This window comes from Adelges cooleyi, unplaced genomic scaffold (assembly GCF_023614345.1).
Source record: "Adelges cooleyi isolate 19-005CV unplaced genomic scaffold, UGA_ACOO_1.1 ACOO_flye_CR_arks_rails_tigmint_CR_PRNA_23, whole genome shotgun sequence".
In the NCBI taxonomy this organism is placed as follows: Eukaryota; Metazoa; Arthropoda; class Insecta; order Hemiptera; family Adelgidae; genus Adelges; species Adelges cooleyi.
Window position 1 is genome coordinate 9,645,479 of NW_026095893.1, and position 21,649 is coordinate 9,667,127.

Here is a 21,649-nt window from a genome sequence, read left to right on the forward strand (position 1 = left end):
TTTAATAAATATTAAACAGACATATTATTATTATTATTGCAACTCGAAGATGGTAAACAAATATTTCCATATTTTAAAAATAATTTATCATGTTTTGGCTAGAAATTTACAGAGATTGAGTGCTCTGTTCAAGGGTCAAGTCTCCATAACGTTGCTAATATAATGTCGACATACTTTTTTGAACAACTTTCATAACCAACGAATTTTATATTCTAATAATATATAAGGAAAATTAAATCTAATATAGAAGCTTTAATACTGTAACACAAGAATTCATTATGTATGTACAAATCAAGGATAATATTTAAGACATTTTTTAATGTACTAATGTAAAATATAACTAATCAAAAATCATTACAGAATAATTGAACAGTTTTACGAAGACATTTTACAATGAACTATTTTTGGTGTATGTATAATATGCAATATACAATTGCTGTTGTCATTGTCCTAAAATTATTTTAACTTACCAATACATATAACATTTAACAATAATGACCTTATATAACTTATTGTCAATGAATAATATGAACATTAATTTGACTTTAAAAACAGTAAGATATACCTAATTCACTTTTATTATTTTTCATTATTTATTCAAAATAAATACTATTGATGTCTGTAAATAGTAAAACAAAATTAATTTACAAAGGAGTTTTCTGATTCAATATCGTAAGAACTGAACTCTCTTGATGAGAACAACAACAAAAAAACCGATATAAATTTTCTACCACAAAATGTTTTAAAATTACAGATATTTTAAATTACTAACCCTATTAGTCTATTCACATGGCAAAAGCATTTTTGGACGGGGATTGAAATTTAAGAGTGAAAAAAGTTACAGTTTACAATGAAATTCATATCAGTACATGTATTTAAGCAGCCTTTGCCTTACTGACTAATTCCTTTAACTTCTCAGTAGATAAGGACTTGGGGCGTTCAATAGGTAGACCAAGACCGCGGTCCCAGACTAATGAAGCTAATACTCCTAAAGCACGAGATACTCCAAACAATACTGTATAATAGTTCATTTCTTTCAAGCCATAGTACTGAAAAAATAATACAAATTTTCGTCAACAACTTTCAATTTAAAAACCAACTTATATAAAACATCATACTTGTAACAAAACTCCTGAATGAGCATCTACATTTGGCCACGGGTTCTTGACCTTACCAAGGTCATTAAGAACTGGAGGGACGACATCAAATACTTGAGAAACAAGTTTAAACAACGGGTCTTTGGGCAAATGTTTTAAAGCAAATTCACGTTGGCACGTGTAACGAGGATCAGTTTTACGCAAAACAGCATGTCCATAACCTGGTACTACTTGTCCGCTTTTTAATGTTTTCAAAATAAATTCTTTGAGTTGATCATTAGTTACAGAGTCACCAACTTCTTTGCGTAATTTTTGCAACCAAATCAAAACCTAAAACAATTGATTAAACATATTTATTTAATAACAAACAAGAAATCTTAGTAATGGTTAGTTACTTTTTCATTATTTTTTATATAAGAGATAAAAATATGAATTTAATTATATTTTTCGTATACTATATTTAACATAATATATTTAAATAACATTAATTATTTGTTATCTTTATTTTATGATACAAAATGTTATACTCCGGACATTTTAAGAAGGTACCTGCGCGGCTTACCGAAACTCATCAATCGACGCCTAGGTCCTATCGGTATGCACATTAGGTGGTGCCGAACTATGACGATGTTGCAGGGTGGAAAACAGTCGCCCCCAACTCACCGAGGTACCTTTTTAAAGTGTCCGTAGTATATATTATCAAACTGTTATTAGGTATTTTTCTGTTAAGTGTTATACCTTAAATCATATTTATTTGGATATTATCTAAATTTGCTATACTGATTCATTATTGGAGTCAAATAAGCTTTGATTACATACATTTTATTTTTATTCTTTTTCATTCTCGTTTTAATGGATAATATTTAATAAACAGGCTTACGCTCAGTACCACGGACCAAAAATTGTGTTAATTTATTTATTTATTTCTATTATTTCCCTTTATTATTTTTATCTTATAAATTCTTATAATTTGCATATTCCTGATTTTATATTTATATTTTAGAAGTACTGTTATATAATCAAAAGTATTCATTAAAATATTAATTACCTCTTGGTTAGCAAGTCCATGTAATGGACCGGCCAGACCACACATACCAGCACAGAAAGAAAGGTATGGATCAGATAAAGCTGATCCTACTAAATGAGTTGTGTGAGCAGACACGTTTCCACCTTCATGGTCAGAATGAATTGTTAAATACAGGCGCATGAGTTCAACAAATTCTTCTGAATTGTTAGCACCCAACATTGATGTGAAGTTGGCACTCCAATCACGTTCTGTATCGACTGTACCGACTTGCTTACCACCATGGTATACATTTCTATAGATTGTGGCTGCAATAACGGGCAACTTGGCAATTAAATCCATTGCGTCTTCATATGTGTACTAAGAAAAAAAAGTTTTGTAAAAGATTAATGAATCATGTTGAGTTTAATTAAATGTCATATTAATTTGTGTTTTCATAATGTGAAACTTGTCAGAACAATTTTTTTTAAATTTTGTATAAGTGAAAATAGATTTTGAAAAGCAATTGTCATTTAAAACATAAGTCGCATTTATATTTTATTACAAAATATTAAAATTTAACGTAGTGTTGTTAGTTAATTATTAACCTGATGTTTAATTTACTTACGTTAACTAAATAAAACAATTATGTTGTATAACTATTTTAAAAATATTTTAGTAAATTAATCGCTTATATATCCTAACCCCTATGTACTAAACCATAAAAATGAACCTATTTGACAGATGTAATCCAAATTTAAAATGTGGCAATATAATCTAAAGAATTAATGAATTAATCTTATATATTGATATAAAAACGGATTATACCCCAATTAAGGATAATTTCCTTAGAGCTTTATAATAGTTCAATTCAAATACTTTTTATATTAATCAAAAATGATTTATAATAAACAAAATGTACTAAAAAAATGAACATTCCTACTCCAAAATTATTATTTTAAATTAAAATTGTAATTGGGCTTGCCTGTTTAATCATAATAAATAAATTATATAATATATCTGAGTGTAGATACCTATTGAAATGAATAAAGTAGTTGAATAAAATGTAAATAATAAATGTATATAACCCTATTAATGTTGTGACGATGAAAACCTAATCTAATTGGTTTAAATGTTGACCATCTAAACCAAAACAAAATTATATACTTTAAAGAATTAAGCTAAAACAATAAAAAAATACTGATAATACATTTAATTATTGAATAGATTAAAATATATAATAAAAATAAAACCAGAGCTCGTAAATATTTAATTTGTTGTGCATACACAAAAATGTTAAATGTTAAAAAATGAATGTATTATGTTTGTTTTTTAAAAAACATTTTCAAGCCCTGAATAAAACATTATACTTTATACTCGATTCAATTTAAGAATGAACAACTCTCATACATGCAGATTGAGCCACCGAAAACCATTGGACTTCTCAAACATTCTGTCAATCATTCATCAAGCCGTTAATGACACTGTCATCACTGCCCCGCCGTGCATAAACATTGAGGCGTGATATCTGTTATTTTGCTGTATATTATCATTGTTGTAGAATTAAGCTTGCATCTAATTTTTATGAACAATACAAGTTCCCAACAATAGTTTTACATAATTATTCAACATTTTTTCATTTCTTTTGCAGTGGTTTAATTAAAAAAAATAATAACCACTTAGACCACTGCACTGTTTGTGGCAGCTCATTAGAAAGCTTAAGGGCTCATACACTATGATCAACGGTTTTACTTGTCGGTTAAAATCAAAATTTGACAGATATAAAAATTGTCGTGTTTTGTCGTCGGTTTTGACTGGCGTGTTTTATTGTGACAATGAAAACTAATGTATTTCATTGTAGTACAGTAGTAGTATGGGTCGCTTAACAATGCAAGTCGTGTAGAGGCTGAGCGGTTCATTCTTAGGTTGAATAGAGTAATGTACAACAGATTGTGATGTAAAGTAACAAGTTAGAAAAATTACTAAACAACAAATAATTTATTGGAAACAGATACATCAGATAGGTCATACGTTGCAAATTACCCATAGGAATCAAATTTTGATTGTTAAATTTAACTACTCAACTAATAAAAATGTTTGAAAATGGATGAAGCCTAACTGATATCTAAGTTTAAATTAAATATAACATATAAACAATTTGTTATTTGTCAAATCATAATTTGTATAAAAACTGCAAAAAAACGATATTAAGTTATGAATCAACTCACCTCCCAGTATTGTGATTTATGAACTCCTTTGGTGTAAGCTTCTACGAATTTGCTTTCGGTGTTTAGCGAAGCCACAGAAACTGCTAACTGAGTCATTGGGTGAACAGTATTTGGAAGATTGTTAAGCATGGTTACCACGTGAGAAGGTAATTCAGCTCGCTCAGCCCAAGTTTTAGATAACCATTTCACTTGCTCTTCAGTCGGAATGTCCCCAGTAATTAATAACCAAAATAAGCCTTCAGGCAAAGGCTCTGAACCGCCAGGTGCCTTTGGTAACAGTTTTTGGCATTCAGGTATAGAATAACCACGGAAGCGAATACCTTCATCGGCGTCTAACACAGATGTCTCGGTAACCAAGGCTTTGATACCTCTCATACCACCATACATCTAAAAAAAAGATAATAAAAAAATGTATTAGTTGATATAATAAATAAAAACTTTAATTTTACAAAAAGATAAATGTTTTTGCAATAATATACCATGTCTAAAGTCACATCACCAACAACAGTTGATCCATGTTGCTTTCGAAAAGCTTTGATTTCCTCTCCACTCTGTTTTAATTTCTCAGCCACAATAGACTTGAGATCAGTTGATGTGCAGGCCATTGTACGAGAAGCTGTCCATAATGGAGCAGCGACCTACAGAAAATACAAATTATTAACATGGTATAACTAACTTTTAATATATTGTCTGCCGTATAGCTGGCGACAGACGCACAGTTGTTTATTATTATACTGCCGTCGATAAAATCTGGTTAACCTTCATGAAATGTATGTTTGTGTTATCTTTTGCCAATTTCACATTGTCATATTAAAGGTAATACACAGTTCAAATTTATTATCTCCTCAACGCCATGGTATAATTTTATTAGTCATTGAAATAGTTTTATCAAATTTTATTTTATTTCAGATTACAAAAACAGTAGAAGTATGGCCGCCCTCAGTCTTGTGATCTCCTCAGAATAATGTTTTGCGGCTGTAAATTTGGTATGGCAGTCAATGTGTTAAGAACTTAAATACTAAAAATTTAAAATAAGCTTTATAACTAGAAATATATTACACAGGATTAATGGAATATCAGAAATCATTTGTATAGGTCTCCTTACTCCAGTTTGTAATAATACTTCATATTAATTACATGCTTAAAAAAAAAATAGTATATTTATATCAAGTTACATAAAATCTTAAATAACCAATGTTTAACATAAGAGAAATGAATTTTAATTATGAAATAATATATCTAAGACTCAGTATAATAAATTTAATAGAATACTAAACATATAATTAATTAATTTATATTTATAATATAAATACGATAAAAAAATTAACTAGTACTTTTGTATTGTTAATTTCTGATAAGATAATATTAAATATCAACTTGAACCTTCTCTTTAAATTAACTGTAAATTGGTTCAAATCTATTAGAAATCTCAACTCACTCTCTTTAATATGTTTAATGTCCGTTATTCCCGCCAATCGGGGCTTAGACAGTTTAGACCAGTGGCCGAGATTTGAACCGGCAACCGAGCGTTGATACACTGTCCCCTTATCTCACTCCGCACTTAGTATTAGAAATCTCAACAATTAATGTAAAAGCTTATGCGATTTATTATTTGTCAATATTTTATTCTATGTTTATGATGTATAATGTATATAATTTTAAAAATACCATTAAAATTATAATGCTAATAATAATAGTTTAATAAGAGTTACAGTACTCACAATTATTATGTACTTTTTAAAAAAATGTAATAAAGCAAAATCGCCTAGAAGTTTAGAAAATTATACCTAGTTTCAAATGTTAACAATTAACAGTGAGGTGCTAAAATATATAATTAATAAAAGCTAAATTAATTATAAAGTACTTAAAATAGGAACACATGACACACATCAGATATTTGTTACCACCTATATAATTTAGGGAATTTAATTAAAAACATGACCTTAAATATTAAAATATTATGATTAGATCTAAAACTTTGTATTAATAAAAAATTAAATACTCATTAAATGTGCCAAATTTTTATTTATTTTGAGCCTAAAGGAAACTATCTCAAGGTTAGTTGAGGTCATCGCTAAATAACCTAGTAGACGATTCATTCTAGGTTAAATTTATTTAATCATTTTTTACTATCTGTTCATGTGATCTTATTCATGAAATATAATTTCTTTAGTTATGCCCTGTGAAATATTTGTAACATATAAATAGAATCTATTTCCTTGCAAATTTGTTGTGACCTCTAGGTTTGAGTTTCGTGTTACTATTATAAGTAGATATCTCAAAAATATATTATGTAATCGAACTTGAGTTACTAATTATAAGATAACGAATTAAAATTACGGTGAATAGAACAAAATTTTAAAAACCGTTCGAAAAAATATTCTGTTATCATTCAAAAAGTCTTCATTATCTGATCGAATCATAAATATCTCCTCAAAACGCAGACGGAGTATGCCGAATAAATAGGTACATTATTATAATAAATTTATGGTACCTGACTGATCTCGAGCAATTTCGTCGCCGTAGTCCTAACCAGACTCATTTTCGTTGATGGGTATACTGGTAGTACGTCCTTACTGCAAAAAAAAAAAATTAAATCGCTACGGTTAGCCAATGTCAAATCAAAAAAATAATGATTAATAGGTATAAGACGTTTGTAGTCGTGTGAATAAAATAAAATAAATAATAGTTTGGTAAACAATAATATTATTATTGTATATTTGAATAGTATTTTTAACATATATATAATTACCCGAAATGTTATTATGCGAATTTGAACACGATGTGGACGGACGACACGCAAATATGGCGATGCTCCGGGATGCAGGTCTGACGAGTAAAAGACCGCTGCCCGTTTCGCGCTCGCGCCCCGCGGATCTCGGTGTCGTAGGCATGCAGATAGGTGGACGGCGACTTCCCTACCGGCTCCCACACACACTACGGTGTACATCCCAGTGGTGCCAAGAAGACGCATCAAATTATAGTGAGCGTCTTGGACACTGTATTGTACCGCGGTGGTTGGCTACACTGTGCTCAGCGACCGCGGAGGATGCATACATATCATACCGCCAAAATATGCAAAATACTAGCACGTCAGGACGTTTTTATAATTACTAGAATTCATGAGCCAATGTACATTTTGACCGCGAGACGCCCATCCTTTTTCAATGTCACGCGGTTATCCCAACATAAATATTGCACAGTATTTATATAGGGTACCTAACCTTAATAATATATTATACACGGGCAATTGTCTGTACGACTACAGTCACGTTTGGCCGGTTCCTAGAGGTTAGATATCCAACCAGTATGCGTGAGTTGTGACCGCGCCGTACTCGAGTCTCGGTGTCTAGACTCTTGTGCATAATTATAGCTCAAACTTAATCTAACCTACCCGAAATTTAATCTCAAGTGTGAGTCACAACACCATTTTTGACTTCATTAAAAACGTCTCGGGGAAAATATTTTTGAAGAAATTCCGTAATGATATAATTTTTTTGTTATTTTTTTCTTTTTCAGTAGATTAAGTAGGTGTCAATTTATTTATAGGTAAGAATTAAGATAATAAAATATAAAAGATTTAAATATTACAACCACAAGTACAGTAAGTATTCAGTATGATAATTAATAAAATTAGTAAATACCTAGTAATAAATAGTGTACCATATAGATGCGTCAATAATTATAAACACGCATTTTAAGTTATTAATAATTTTGAAAATATTTATCTATTATAATTTTGATATCACTTGGTATAAGAATTAAGATTATACAAAAACTTTTCGATTATATTATAGGCAAATTAATTTTTAAATTTGGCATAATATAATATGCTACATACTTCATAATATTAAATGTATACCTACATACATCGGTCATATACATAAATAAATTCTATTATATTATAATTATGTTCTGATAACATAAAAATAATTATTTTGATAGCTTAGTATCAATTGCTGAATTTTAAAGGTCATAGCCATTAATAAATAATAAGGTAAATGTTAAATAAATTGTACCTTATAGTAAAGATAACTATTGATAATTAGTACATTATATTAGGTATGTTTTTTCAAAGTGACCCTTCATTTACGTTTTTTTTTGTACCATACTAATTAGCACTACAAAATACTCGATTAATGACATAATCGGTTAACCGCAAAGTATAAAAATATCCATAAAAATAAGCAATCAAAGACGTACATCTATAATCCGTAGTCCCAATTAAATTTTTATTGACGGATAGGTACCGGATTGAATCAGTTGAAAACAATTTTTTGATTGCTTAACACTAGGGTTGATAGAATAATGGATGCCTGACGGAATTGATACATAATATATTTGGGTGGTCCTTATATTAGTTTTTTTAAATTCCACGTTGGATAGGTATCAAAAAGCTCCAAATGTTTAAAAAAAAGTCTCTAATTTTTTCATATTTTTATTTTATTCCCTTAGTCTCCCTGTTTGCACACCAAATGTATGTCACTCGGCAATGGTCGGCGCTGTATACATATATTATATGTATGTATATAATTATTACATAATTATAATATAATAGAATTTATTTATGTATATGACCGATGTATGTAGGTATACATTTAATATTATGAAGTATGTAGCATATTATATTATGCCAAATTTAAAAATTAATTTGCCTATAATATAATCGAAAAGTATATTAATTGACGTGCAAACAGGGAGAGAAATATTTTTTCAATATTTGGAGCCGAATGACGGACATGCAACGCCATGTTACATTTAAGGACCACCCTAATATAAATTAAATATTCTTATTTTATTTCTAACTTTTTTATTGTCTTTGTAAACCTTTTAACTTTTAAAATTTGAGTTTATTTACATGTTTAAGTTACGATGGTACATAAATAATTTTACATTAACCATTTTACATTTGTTGTTTTATGTTTAAGTAAAGAGCTAACTATTTATTTTATACGCTTTGAATGTGTTCTAAACGTATGTAAAGCATTTTTGTTGTATGATATTCAACACATTCATTTATTTAACAAGATAAATATTTTAATTCCAGCAATAATGAACCTCAAATTTAATATCCCAGATATCACACCGACTATCGAGTACTTAATAATATACAGTAAAAACTTTTTTTTTTCGGAAGAAGATTTATTACTTTTCCATATGTTGTATATAAAATATATAAATTAATACAAAAACACAACCGTCTACCATTATATTAGTCAGTCCTTGTCGTTTTAATACTAATAATTTTGTACTAAACTGTTAAATAGATATTAAATTCATGTTTTTAGATGAGTTTTCTTCCTTTAAGCTCGGAAGAGCTGTCAGAGTATTTAATTTTACCTGTGCGCTTAATTCTTCCACGAGTATTTTAAAATTCATAAAGTGGATATTTTTTCCAATAAAATATAGAAGAAGGAAATCGCCAATCTAAAACCAAATCAAATGACAATTCTATAATACTATTATCATTAATTATTTGTAGTATAATCAGGTAAGCAGGTGTAGGTAAACATATAACTTTGAATACGTACTTGTAATTTTTTAATAAGATCTGTCAATTCGTATTTATTGTTTGTAAACTTCAGCATTTTAACTAGTTGATTTCTTTTTATAACCGAAAGTGTTATGTATGCAAATCTATATAACAATGCTAAATTCGATAAAATTGCTATAACTATAAACCAAAACCACAAGAATAAGTATATTTTTTCGTTGAGGTTATTTTGAGAAAGAATACACAGGGCGTCATTGTTTTGAATGCTGCCAGATGGTCCATACTTGTAGAAAACGCACTTTGTAATTTTAGGAAAAACATTTTCCATTGGACTATTATCAACTGAATGAATGTCATGACCCTGATTATACTTCAGTATTTCAAGTCCATATGTGAGAAATGTACCCCCTAAAAACGTATTGGTAATGTAGATATTTCCGAAAATAATGACCATGTTGAACACTTCACATAAAAAGTACCTATACGCGTAGGTATTGTGTGTGTGACGACTGTACAAGCAATACTGAACCTAAAAATATAGAATACACGTTGTAATATATAATACATAATTTATTTTTGTTAAGTTCAAACGAAAATATGTTAGTAGTTCGTTTAAGTCTATCCAGTTAGTTATGTAAAACTTTAGTTAAAGTGATATTCGTTAAATTAAAATTTTATGATATATTTTCATGTATATTTTTAAGTACAACTGTACTGGATTTAATATGAAACAACATATTTTTTCGCTCAAATTATTAACTAAAATACACTATATTCAGGTGAATTGAAGAGTCTTGACTCATAATTCGAATAAAGTTTGTTAAATTTTGTTTTTTAAAACTCAAAGTGTTCGCGTACGCGGTGTTAACACCGTGATGTATTGTACTTTTTGAATCCAGAAATGACACGGCGGTATAACACCGCAGCGTGACCATCAATGAGATGTTTTAAGACGCGTCTGCTGAAGGTTAAGGATTGTTACAGATTTATACCACTATACCAATCTATTAATTTTCGTTTTCCTATCAGCAACGGTATCCATGTGGTGACCACGCATCCCTTCTGTTATCATACGAATTTTTCCTCCTTCCCATATTTTCCATAACCAATGTGGCACGTAAAACGCTATGGCTTGTAAAAACAACATAAACGGCACCCATTGGTAGTACGAATGACGTCGAATGCATTTCTTATCAACTTGTCCAACGCTATGAAGTGGGTCAAATCGTACTGTATCCTCTGGTCTAACAACTGTAAAAGTACTTGATACCCAACAGTACTTATTTATAGCTTTTTGAATGTCAGGCTTTTTCGAAAATGTTGATATACATTCTATTGGCTCACCTTAAAATATAAAAATTACTATTATTATTGATTTAGTATTGATGAAGTATAATTAAAAATTATATATAAGTTTTTGAAAAACGTGAACAACATTATCGATCATCGTAATAATTAATAATATGAAAATAAGCAATTTAAAAACGTATGTTAATAAAATATTTTAAATATTTTTTTACGGGAACAATGTTTTAAAATCCATAATAATATGCCATTCCAAGTATTTAATAAAGTTTACATGTCCTCTGCTAGAGGACTTTAAGCATTATAAATTTAAATCTTTGGCTTCCATAATTATACGCAATTTGTAGAAGACTATTTGTTCTCTATTGCTTTACAAAACTATATAAAAAAAAAATGTAATTAAATATACCATTGATATAATATAGAGTCTAGACTCAAGGGCCCCAGTCCCGGTCCCAGTCTTACTTATCAGTCCCAGATCCCGTTCCATCAGTTAAAAGCTTGCCCAGAATCGTGGTACATAGAATCGGCCTGTTCCTTTAATCATTACCTACCATTTGTTCGAGTACCGTGGTTACCATGGTTACAAATCAAATGTTTATTTTGGGTTAGCAACGAAAAATATGTCGTATTTAAAGTACAATATTCGTGTTTGAGGCCACTCTTAGGGGTGGAATTTTCAAAAAGTACTATGCTAGAAACCTTTGTAAGGAGTGTACTCAACAACTTCTCAAAGTTTCATGGCGATCGGATGAATGGTGTACTAATGCATAAAGGACAAACAAACAGAAATTAATTTTTATATATATAAATATTATATAAAAATAAATTTCTGTTTGTTTACATATATATATATATATATGTAAGCAAACTTGTGTCTTCTGAAGTTTGCATTTGTATTCATAACATACAACTAAATAATATAATTTAGATTATCTAGTAAATGTATTATATATAGCTAAATATTATTACTGTTATGCAGTGTTTTATTAAAAAAATTGTATTTTATTTAAAAATGTACGTACGTACATCAGAAATCAGAAAATAATTTTTCAGTTAAGATCATAAAAACGGTAGCAGTTATGAAGATAAAAAAAAGTAGGACAAACCTATTAAGCTGTTCGCTGTAACTAATATACAGAATGTAAACAAGACATTGGTTGTTAGTTTGTAATGACATTGAAACAGATAGTTATCAATTACAGGTCTATCATTGCAAACCTTAAATGGCTTGCTTATAACTTTTAAAGCTGTTATCAGAACCATTTTAAAACTTAATATTTTCTTAAGAGTTGCAAATCCTTCAGCAAAACCCTGTAAAAAATTCATTATTCAATTAGTTAATAATAATCATAATAATAATAATAAGTAATAGTTATAATAGGATCAACTGGGGTAGTTGTAAGCAAATGTAGATTTTTTTTTAATTAATTGACAATTTTAAATCAATATTATTAATTATAAAATGTTAATATACTATAATATAATATAATAATAAAAATATCAAATTTGTTGGTCTTTTTCACAATTTTTCACATTTACATAAAAAAACCTCACTTAATAACTGTAATAAAATAATAATTCATAATCAAGATTTAACAATTTTTCAATAATTAAATATTAATCAGAATAATTTATATTGTTGTTTTGAAAATAACGTCCTAATTTAAATAAGTTAAATTTTATAGGGAAATAAATTAAAAAAATTTTAACATTTGTGTTGCGTACAAATATAGATAAATTACGAATAATACGATATTTACTGTTGACTGTATAAATTAATTATTCATGACATCTAAACCGCGAATAAACTTTTTTCAAAAATATGCACTTAAGAGTTTAAGACATATTTTTTCGGATGAAACGATGAAGACAAATTCGCAATAGCCATACACAAATAACTAAAAATTCATCAGTATACCGCTGCTAGGATTATGTACTTAACCACAATTATACATTATATTAACCCGTTGAGTAAAAAATCTTTTTAAGCCCATATGGTTGAAAAAACAGAAGGAAAAAAGTCCTAACCGTTATGTGGTATATAATTGGGTATGCATTTCTATATACATGAGTGCATGTTATGTTGTATACATTTTTCTAAAAGTAATTTAAGATTGAATAAAAGCATTGATTATAAAATCAATGATTAAATAAACAAGTACGTAGTTTAATATCTCGTCTAATATTTTATTATAATTTTGGGTTTTATAAAATAATTGTTCCACCTTAATGTTTACCTAAGACAAGGTAATATGTTACCTAATTTATTAATTTGTTATTATTATTTATTTGTACTAAAATCATTATAATTAAGGGGATTCCATGCAATCTGTTTTTAAGGAGTTTTGTATAGGCAATACTTAAGAAAAAAAGTGGTTTTAATAAATAAAGACCATGTCAATTAATTTACCGGTTAATAATTTGTACAAGCTTCAAGGTATTATTTTAAATTAAAATATTTTTGTCTATGAGTAAAAGCCATTTTGGTTTATTCAAGACTTTGGTCTGGCTTTTGAGCCAGACAAAATTTCGACTACATAAGATGGTCCAATTACAATTTTGTAAAAAGATTCTAGTTCTTTGGTTACTTTACTATTTTTGATAGGAAACTGATTTTTATTTAAAAATGTCAGTTTCTTGTAATTAAATAAATTTAATTTGAAATATTTTTAGTATTAAACCCAATTCTTTACATAAGAATGTAAAAAATTAAAAATCTGTTTCTTATATAACCTAGTAAAGTTACCGAAGAACTCGTGTATCTTTACAGAATTAAAACTTTTGTTTTTAATTTGTAAAATAATTGTCCAATTATAGAAAACATTTAATTTCTAATTTTGTTTTTGTTAGTTCTAGTAAAACTAAATTAGTGAAACTAGCGAAAAATATATTCACAAGACAAAAAAATATCTACACATACAACAAAATGTTACTAACTTTATACTAATAATTATCAACTGGTTTCAATTTTACTAAGTTTCATAAAATTGTAATTATATTCCCTTTTCTCTAAGTCTAAAATTAAGAATTAAAACATTTTTAGGTCACAAACATCATTACTACTATTAGGAAAACTACTATTAATTTTAGCGCTTTTGAACACGATTTTTTCTTTTATGGCTTACCCGAGAAGTCATTATAGTAATTATTATAAAGTATGATAAGTAAATGCTCTCAGTAAACTTTTATTTCTTTACTTTTTATTTTGTCTATTATAAATTATTGTACTTAAATAAATGGTATTACTTAAATTTTTCTCTGACTGAATAAATTATTAAAGACAATTAACTGACTTACTTGATAATTGTGTCTCACAGCTACGGTACCATCTAAAATCGAAAAGAAAAACTATTAATTTTGACTTGAAATCATTTTTAGTATAAATAAAAGCAAGGTAAGGAAACGCCATAGAACTACTAGAACGCCATAGAAATATAAACAAATAATAATCGATTATTATGTGAAACAAACTACCTATTCCAAAGAGTTTGTGAATGAGACTACAGCATTAATTTTAAGTGTTGAATACATGTGCATCAAAAATTAAACTGATTCCATTGTACAATTTAATTATAATAACGTTCATTCATCTAAAAAAATAATGACCCTATGTAGAAAAAAAACTAATATATTATTGATAAAATGTCACTCCACACATTTTGCTTAAATGCGGTAGTAAGCATAAAACTATTCATTAGACTGCAATACAAATATTTGTTTTACAAGCATGTAAAATGATTTTTGAACATTTACGCTTTGTCTTGAAGTAATGAAAAATAGTATACAGAGTGATTTTTAAATCATGGGCCAGTCAATATCTCGCTGAGTTTATTTAATTATTGAATTATTTTTTTATAGTGTTTTTATATAATGTGATCTCAATTTTCCACAAATAATTATGTTTCTACCCCCCTCCCAAACCCGGGCCTACCCAAAATGTTCGATATATTATATATAGAAAAAAAAATAATTATTAGTAAGAATAATCATTAATATCTTTGTTTATCAATGGTTTATAGTGGCCTACCCAAAAAAAAATTCCTAGCTACACCCCTGTCCCAAACTAGTTTTTCTATAGCAACTTTTGAAACTTAAACGGTAACATACATATTTTTAAAACTTTTTTAAATTAAGAATATTCTACTAAAAATTTTGACTGGTCGATAACCAGTTTTGAATAATTATTTTTGAAGTTATTGAAGTTTGCAGTTTAGGGCAGGAAGAAAGGTGCAGTGTAGTATTATTTTTATCTGCGCGCACTTCCCCTCCCGTCCTAACTTTTAAACTCTTATAACTTTAAAAATAAGTATCCAAAACTGGTTATCGACCAGTCAACATTTTTAGTAGAACATTCTTAATTTAAAAAAGTTTTAAAAATATGTATGTTACCGTTTAAGTTTCAAAAGTTGCTATAAAAAAACTAGTTTGGGAGGGGGGTAGAAACATAACAAATTGTGGAAAATTGAGATAACATTATATAAAAACACTATGACAAAAAAAAAATTTAATTATTACGAGTAATTAAACCCAGTGAGATATTAAGTGGCCAATGATAAAAAATCATCCTGTATGTAATTTTGTACTATGTCAATCGCCTAATAAGCATTGATATGTAAAAATGCATAATAGTGAAATTAGCCACACACACCTTAATAAATAAAAATAATGAACAATGGTGTGTGAATTTATTGTATAGCGCGGTTTTTGTATTGCTTTTCGTGTGATTAATTTGTGGTGTTTAATTTCATATGCTTTTTACAACATTTTAATCTAAAATCATAGTTATAAATTATAACCTAAACTTTAAATAAATTACATTAGATGTTTTAAGTCTATTCTTTGGAATACTACTCCATGCATACAAGTAATACATTTAAAACTAAAATTACAAAACAAAATTCTGTATGATATATCCATGTTTCTTTAGGCCATCTTCACACGGGGCAACTCCCTGGCGACACGACGGATACTCGAGTATCTTGTAAATCACTTCCTATATTAAGTACTAGAAAGGCACAAACGCCTGTGTCTCCCGGTTTAAGAAGTGTTTTCGAGTGTTTGAATCAAACAACTATGGCCGACCACGCCGAGTATCCTATTATCAGTAGACTATATCGCCGAGTAACTTATTATCAGTCTTTTCTTGCTCTTTAGCAGCAACAAATTAGGCGACAGTGAATGTTTTTATTAATGTAAGGATGTCAAAAGACATATCCATGTAAAAAAATTTGAGAAAATTGTTTTCATTGTAACAGACACGCAGTGTAATTTTCAAAAAAAAATCAGTGGTAGGTCGTTCATATTTGGCGTTTCTACTCTTGTATAATACTTAATCTATACTATTAAAATTATTGGGATCCAAAAATATGCTCAATAAAGTAAAATGAAAAAAAAGATGTTACCGCCCCTTATTCCGGAAACAAATTTAGACAAATTAAAACACCATTCTAAAATCAATACCTTTTGAGCTGCACATCGAAGCTAAAATAAATTGTTTCATCGACAACTGAGGTGACAACTGCACCACATTATGGCCTTGTAATAACATATACCACTTATACTTAAATTCAGTAGACAAGAAAACGGAACAGAGAATGAGTTTAGCGGAGATAAGAATGTTAAGGTGGATGAGTGGAGTGACTAGGGAAGATAGAATAAGAAATGAATACATAAGGGGCAGTCTAGGAGTTGCATCAATTGTGGAGAAAATGAGAGAGAATAGGTTGAGATGGTTCGGTCATGTTATGAGAAGAGATGAGGCAGAGGCAATGAGAGGGGTTATGAAGATGAAAGTAGAGTGGAAAAGAGGAAGACCAAAGAAAAGATGGCTGGACGGAATACAGAGTGATATGATGATAGCGGGGGTGATTGAACAAGATGTAAAAGACTGAGCTCTATGAAGGTGTAGGACTAGGGTGGCCGACCCCATGTAGTTGAGAGTGTAATGCGAAGATAAAGAAGAAAAAAAACAAGATTTATATTTAAATTCATCATTTCTGTTTTGCTTATCGTTTTAGGTTGGATAAATTTAGAATTATTTGGTGACATTTTTACACACCATTGCGGCAAAAATAAGTTATTTTAAGAATGCGCTACACAAAAGAAAAGAAGCAACACAAGTACGGATAGTAGAATATATATTGTTACAGTTTCTTGGTTTTAGACTGCCTTAGACTGTATATTTTGGTTGATAGAAATAAAATGTATGTCATGTTTACCAAAATAATGTTTGTTTTATTTACTTTCTGAATAAGAATCAATCGTAACCACTTTATAAAAAAAATGCCTCTTTTTCTTCTCCTTCTATGATCCTGTCTCTCCATTATTGTCAGGACCGTCTTCTTAGTCCAATTATGTCCGGATTCTAACTTGTGGCCAGCCTAAAAAAAATGTATTTACAAAATTAAAAATGAACTAAATTCAACCAGCGCTCAGAAAAAAAAAATATATTGGAGATAATTGGAACTGAATGGGAATTAAGGATATTAATAGGATCAGGATTAGGTATACCACGGGTTGCTAGGAAATTAAAAAGAAGGATCCTGTTAGATGCAAGGGAAGGATAATCAAATAAAAAATGTGGAAAATCGCCGACAGCTTCCTCCATATGTAAATGACAAAAAGGAACGAAGTTGAGAGACCATTTATAAGTAAAAGAATATAAAATAATAATAATAAACTAGTAATATAATTTAGTAGTATGAAATTGTGGAGAATTTCGTTCAATTTTAATAATTTGAACTGGTATATGATTTTTGATTAAGCCATTTTTTTTATTATCTATATAATTATTAAAAAATGTCCTAATATTGTCTTATTTTATGTTCCTTATTATTCAGGAACATATAATCTGGGTGTTTTTTTTTTGGTTTTATTTAAATTATGAACATTGTTTCATCGAACTACCAGATCAATAAAATAAATAACTACCCAAAACAAACTTATTATAGGTACTAATAGAATAAATACAATTATTTTCTTAATTTTGTAATTTGATAAAATATGATTTGTCAATTATTGTCACTCATACGAATACGAATGATTGAATCAACATTTAAATGTTCACTGAAAACGGCGTTAGTATAAGCAAAATGTTAATTTATATGTACGTTCTATCTATTATAGTTAGCTGCTACCACATGGTTTTGATTTTATAGTATTAATAAATCAGCGCTTGAATATGTGAGTTGCTTGAAATGGGACGTAGAAGATCAAAAATAGTCAATTATTTTTAACTTATTTGAGGACTTTAAACTACTAAATTATTTTTTTAAGAAACAATATTAATATTGTTATACATTTTTTAGAATCAATTTTTATGTACTTAAACACGCAGTTATCATTAAAGAAACTATCGCGTCTAAATACTAATTCAAAAGAGTCAATTAGTATGATGCTGATAATTAACATAACATTTAACCAAGATTATTAATGTTACTGCATGGATATAATAAATATTAAAGCAGAATCGTATATTAATGGGTTGTAGAGATCAACTGGTATAAAAAGATTAAAAACTTGTTTCAAACCGTTTTCATTATACTTATGATTTTGTTTTTTCATTTATTCTGTTGAGTAATTCGTCTTATTTTGTTACAATTTCTGCCTATGGGATTTTAATTGTCCGTCTCTAATAATTCACTTTTGTGGCTCAAGCTGTTTTGGCGCTATGCGTCTCAATAATCGTTAATGTTTTGTCAAGAAAGCCGGAATTTAATAGTCAACAGCATTATGACAGCTAGATTAATTGTTAATTTATTAAACAAAATTTATTTTAACTCACCAATTGTTTTGATTGCAAAATAGATTCATCTACGGGGCACCTTACCGCTTACCACACATATTGACGTCATTGGAGTGTATAGTATAAGAGTAGTAGAACTACAAGCTACCGTTTTTTTAAAATATCAAAACGTATAGACTTCTTCCTTGAAAGTTGAAACTAATTACTAATAATATTATCATACTTACCTCATTGACTCGAGTTTTTTTATTTGAAAAATTAGAAAACAAAGTATTCTGATTTTTATTTAAGTATGTATAATTATTATCAGCAGTCTTTATTTTTGATATACAGAAAAAAAAATCATGCACATTCCACAGGGAGATTTACAATTGCGCAGAGACAGGAATCATACGCATTAATAACATGTCTCTTATCTTAGTACGAACAAAAATACAAATATTGGCATCACAGATCATCACAACCGTCAGAGCGCGTTTTTTATCAGTGACGCCAATAGGTATTTATAAATCCGGTTCCAAATTCCAAGAGACAAATTGTGGGAAACCCGTATTCTGTCTGTCTGTTATCCGAAAACAATAATAAAATTAAGTCTATCCACGAATAAGCGAAAAAAATAATCTTAGTGTTAAAAAAAAAAAACAATTTAGATTGTCAATATTATAATGAAGTATACAGAAACTGTAAAAAAAATATTAATAAAGGGACCTATCTCCCATATCCTTCCTCAGTAAATACGCCACTTTTGCAGAGGTTGAAGCTGTAAAAACCACGACTGAACCAGAATGATTTATTTAGGTTGATATTATTTGGATTATATAATATATATATATATATTCATTATGGTTACAGTTTTGTCCTTATGTGGATAATTTTCAGATGCATAGTACATGTCTTTAGTTTTATGCAAACGTTTCGGGCTGTTGGAGCCCATTTTCGGAGCGATATAATAACCGCTGTCGTGACTATATTGACTGGCTCGCTTGTTTCCTACAGCCTACTGCAACCATGTATGCATTCCACGTCCTTGTAAGCATCTTATCATCTCGACTAGGAGGTGTTCGAGACCCCCTGGTGTCATGTCAACCAGGTGCAAATTCTTTAATATAATATATATATATATATATATATACGTATAGTGTAGTCTTTTACAATTTTTACTTTTATATTTTATATTGAAACATAACAACTAAGTTACTTCTTAGTTACTATTTTAGGGAACCCATTATCTGAAAATATTTCAAACGGTCTTACATTGATTGTAATGATGATCTTATTGCAATCGATGTAAGAACTTGTACTGATCGTACAAGCTTCTAATGATTCTTCTGGACTCTGGAGTCAATATAATTTTTTATTATAGAATTACATTTAGTTGATATTGACTATATACTTTATATTTCTAAACAAAAATTGTATATAGGTATTAATATTTCTTTAAAACTCAGTTTGATTAGGTTTTTTAAATTTTCCTATACTCTTAGAACCATTATTGATTATTCTATACAATTATTTTTTTATTTAGCTGGTATAAGCTAAGTATCACGTATATCATGATACATGATATTTTGTATCGATGTGTCTTTCATAATTTTTACAAGATGAGAAATTTTTAACACGTTTGAAATGTACATATTCATTATTTCGATAACGGTTCAAACCGAAATAATAATATGGGTTAATATTTATTACGGGTTTTCATTAAACATTAGTACCATTTCAGGTTATAGAGATTTTGGTTTTTGGAGTTCACACAGGTTAATTCCAGTCAGGGTTAAAGTTAGTTGGTAAAGATTAATACAGTCAGAATTTTGCATTATTAGAATAAAACGTTATCTAAATAATAATTTAAATAACAAATTATTCGAGTAAAAGTAATTCGAATAATTCCAAACTTTTATTTCAAACAATTATTCGAATACGAATTTGCAAAACTCTGATTACAATAATGCAACTTAATAATGATATAAATCCCTATGATCTTCTTTTACACATAATTCGAAGGAAATACTTATAATACCCAACAAAATCCCAATATAATCAACGTATTATAGAATAAGACATTTTTCATAAGTCATACTCACACCATTTTTAAATTCAGACATCTAATTTGTCGTCGCTTAATCGTTCGCCTTGCTTAATAATAATAAATTGTCCAATTATACGCCACGTATGAGAAATTGGTAGAATCTGTCTTAAATAAATGCTATTGAATTACTGATCATAATTCAAAATCTATAGAATATTGAAATGTGTCACCGGGTCACTATAATCAAATATAATTTACATATAGTGCACAATTATTAATGGTTTCCATAATTAATTTGATGATGATCATTTTTACTGTGTTGCAAATTGGCTAGTTTTTTTTTTGCTATTAAATAGAGAACATGTTACAAGAATGTTTTTGTTCAGTACTACTAAAGTAAATAAATAGATGAAACAAGTATTTTTTAATTTGCGACAGTATATTATATGCAATTTGTGGGCAAAACGATGTGGTACATACTTTTAATACTTATCAACACTGAATAAATCAAGGATCATTTATCGGACTTACAGCTTAAATATAATCTCATTTTTGCTCAGGTCCACACATTTCTTTGTTTTGACAATACAAATGGGTATTGAATAAATAAACATAATAGCATCGGCTCATCGGAATGGGCAACAAACTATTTGAGATGAAAACAACATAAATTGTGATTTGCGGTGATTTTAAAGAGGAACATATTTTACCGAAACGTGGTGAGTTCTAAAAAAAACTATCCATAT

At 28.6% G+C, this 21,649-nt stretch overlaps 2 protein-coding genes across 5 annotated transcripts; both read right to left on the reverse strand.

Moving 5' to 3' along the window:
* Window positions 1-538: 538 nt before the first annotated feature.
* Window positions 539-7,221, reverse strand: LOC126835262 (probable citrate synthase 2, mitochondrial). Its single transcript, XM_050567734.1, has 7 exons — window positions 7,081-7,221; window positions 6,823-6,904; window positions 4,808-4,966; window positions 4,329-4,715; window positions 2,146-2,481; window positions 1,119-1,427; window positions 539-1,049 (listed from the first exon to the last, which is right to left on the reverse strand). Exons 2-7 carry the CDS (start codon window positions 6,868-6,870, stop codon window positions 876-878), a joined length of 1,413 nt encoding a protein of 470 aa, XP_050423691.1. The 5' UTR covers window positions 6,871-6,904; window positions 7,081-7,221; the 3' UTR covers window positions 539-875.
* A 2,267-nt stretch (window positions 7,222-9,488) lies between these two features.
* Window positions 9,489-17,716, reverse strand: LOC126835511 (innexin inx3-like). 4 transcript variants are annotated; one of them, XM_050568161.1, is made up of 6 exons: window positions 17,373-17,716; window positions 14,428-14,459; window positions 12,237-12,441; window positions 10,823-11,166; window positions 9,860-10,351; window positions 9,489-9,755 (listed from the first exon to the last, which is right to left on the reverse strand). In XM_050568161.1, the coding sequence occupies exons 3-6, from the start codon at window positions 12,391-12,393 to the stop codon at window positions 9,588-9,590; spliced, it is 1,161 nt and encodes a 386-aa protein (XP_050424118.1). In that variant the 5' UTR covers window positions 12,394-12,441; window positions 14,428-14,459; window positions 17,373-17,716; the 3' UTR covers window positions 9,489-9,587. The 4 variants fall into 4 exon arrangements, with proteins under 4 accessions (XP_050424118.1, XP_050424116.1, XP_050424117.1 ...); XM_050568159.1 differs by lacking the exon at window positions 17,373-17,716 and adding an exon at window positions 14,605-14,721; XM_050568160.1 differs by lacking the exon at window positions 17,373-17,716 and adding an exon at window positions 14,589-14,679 and having other exon boundaries at window positions 14,428-14,457.
* Between the last annotated feature and the right edge of the window lie 3,933 nt (window positions 17,717-21,649).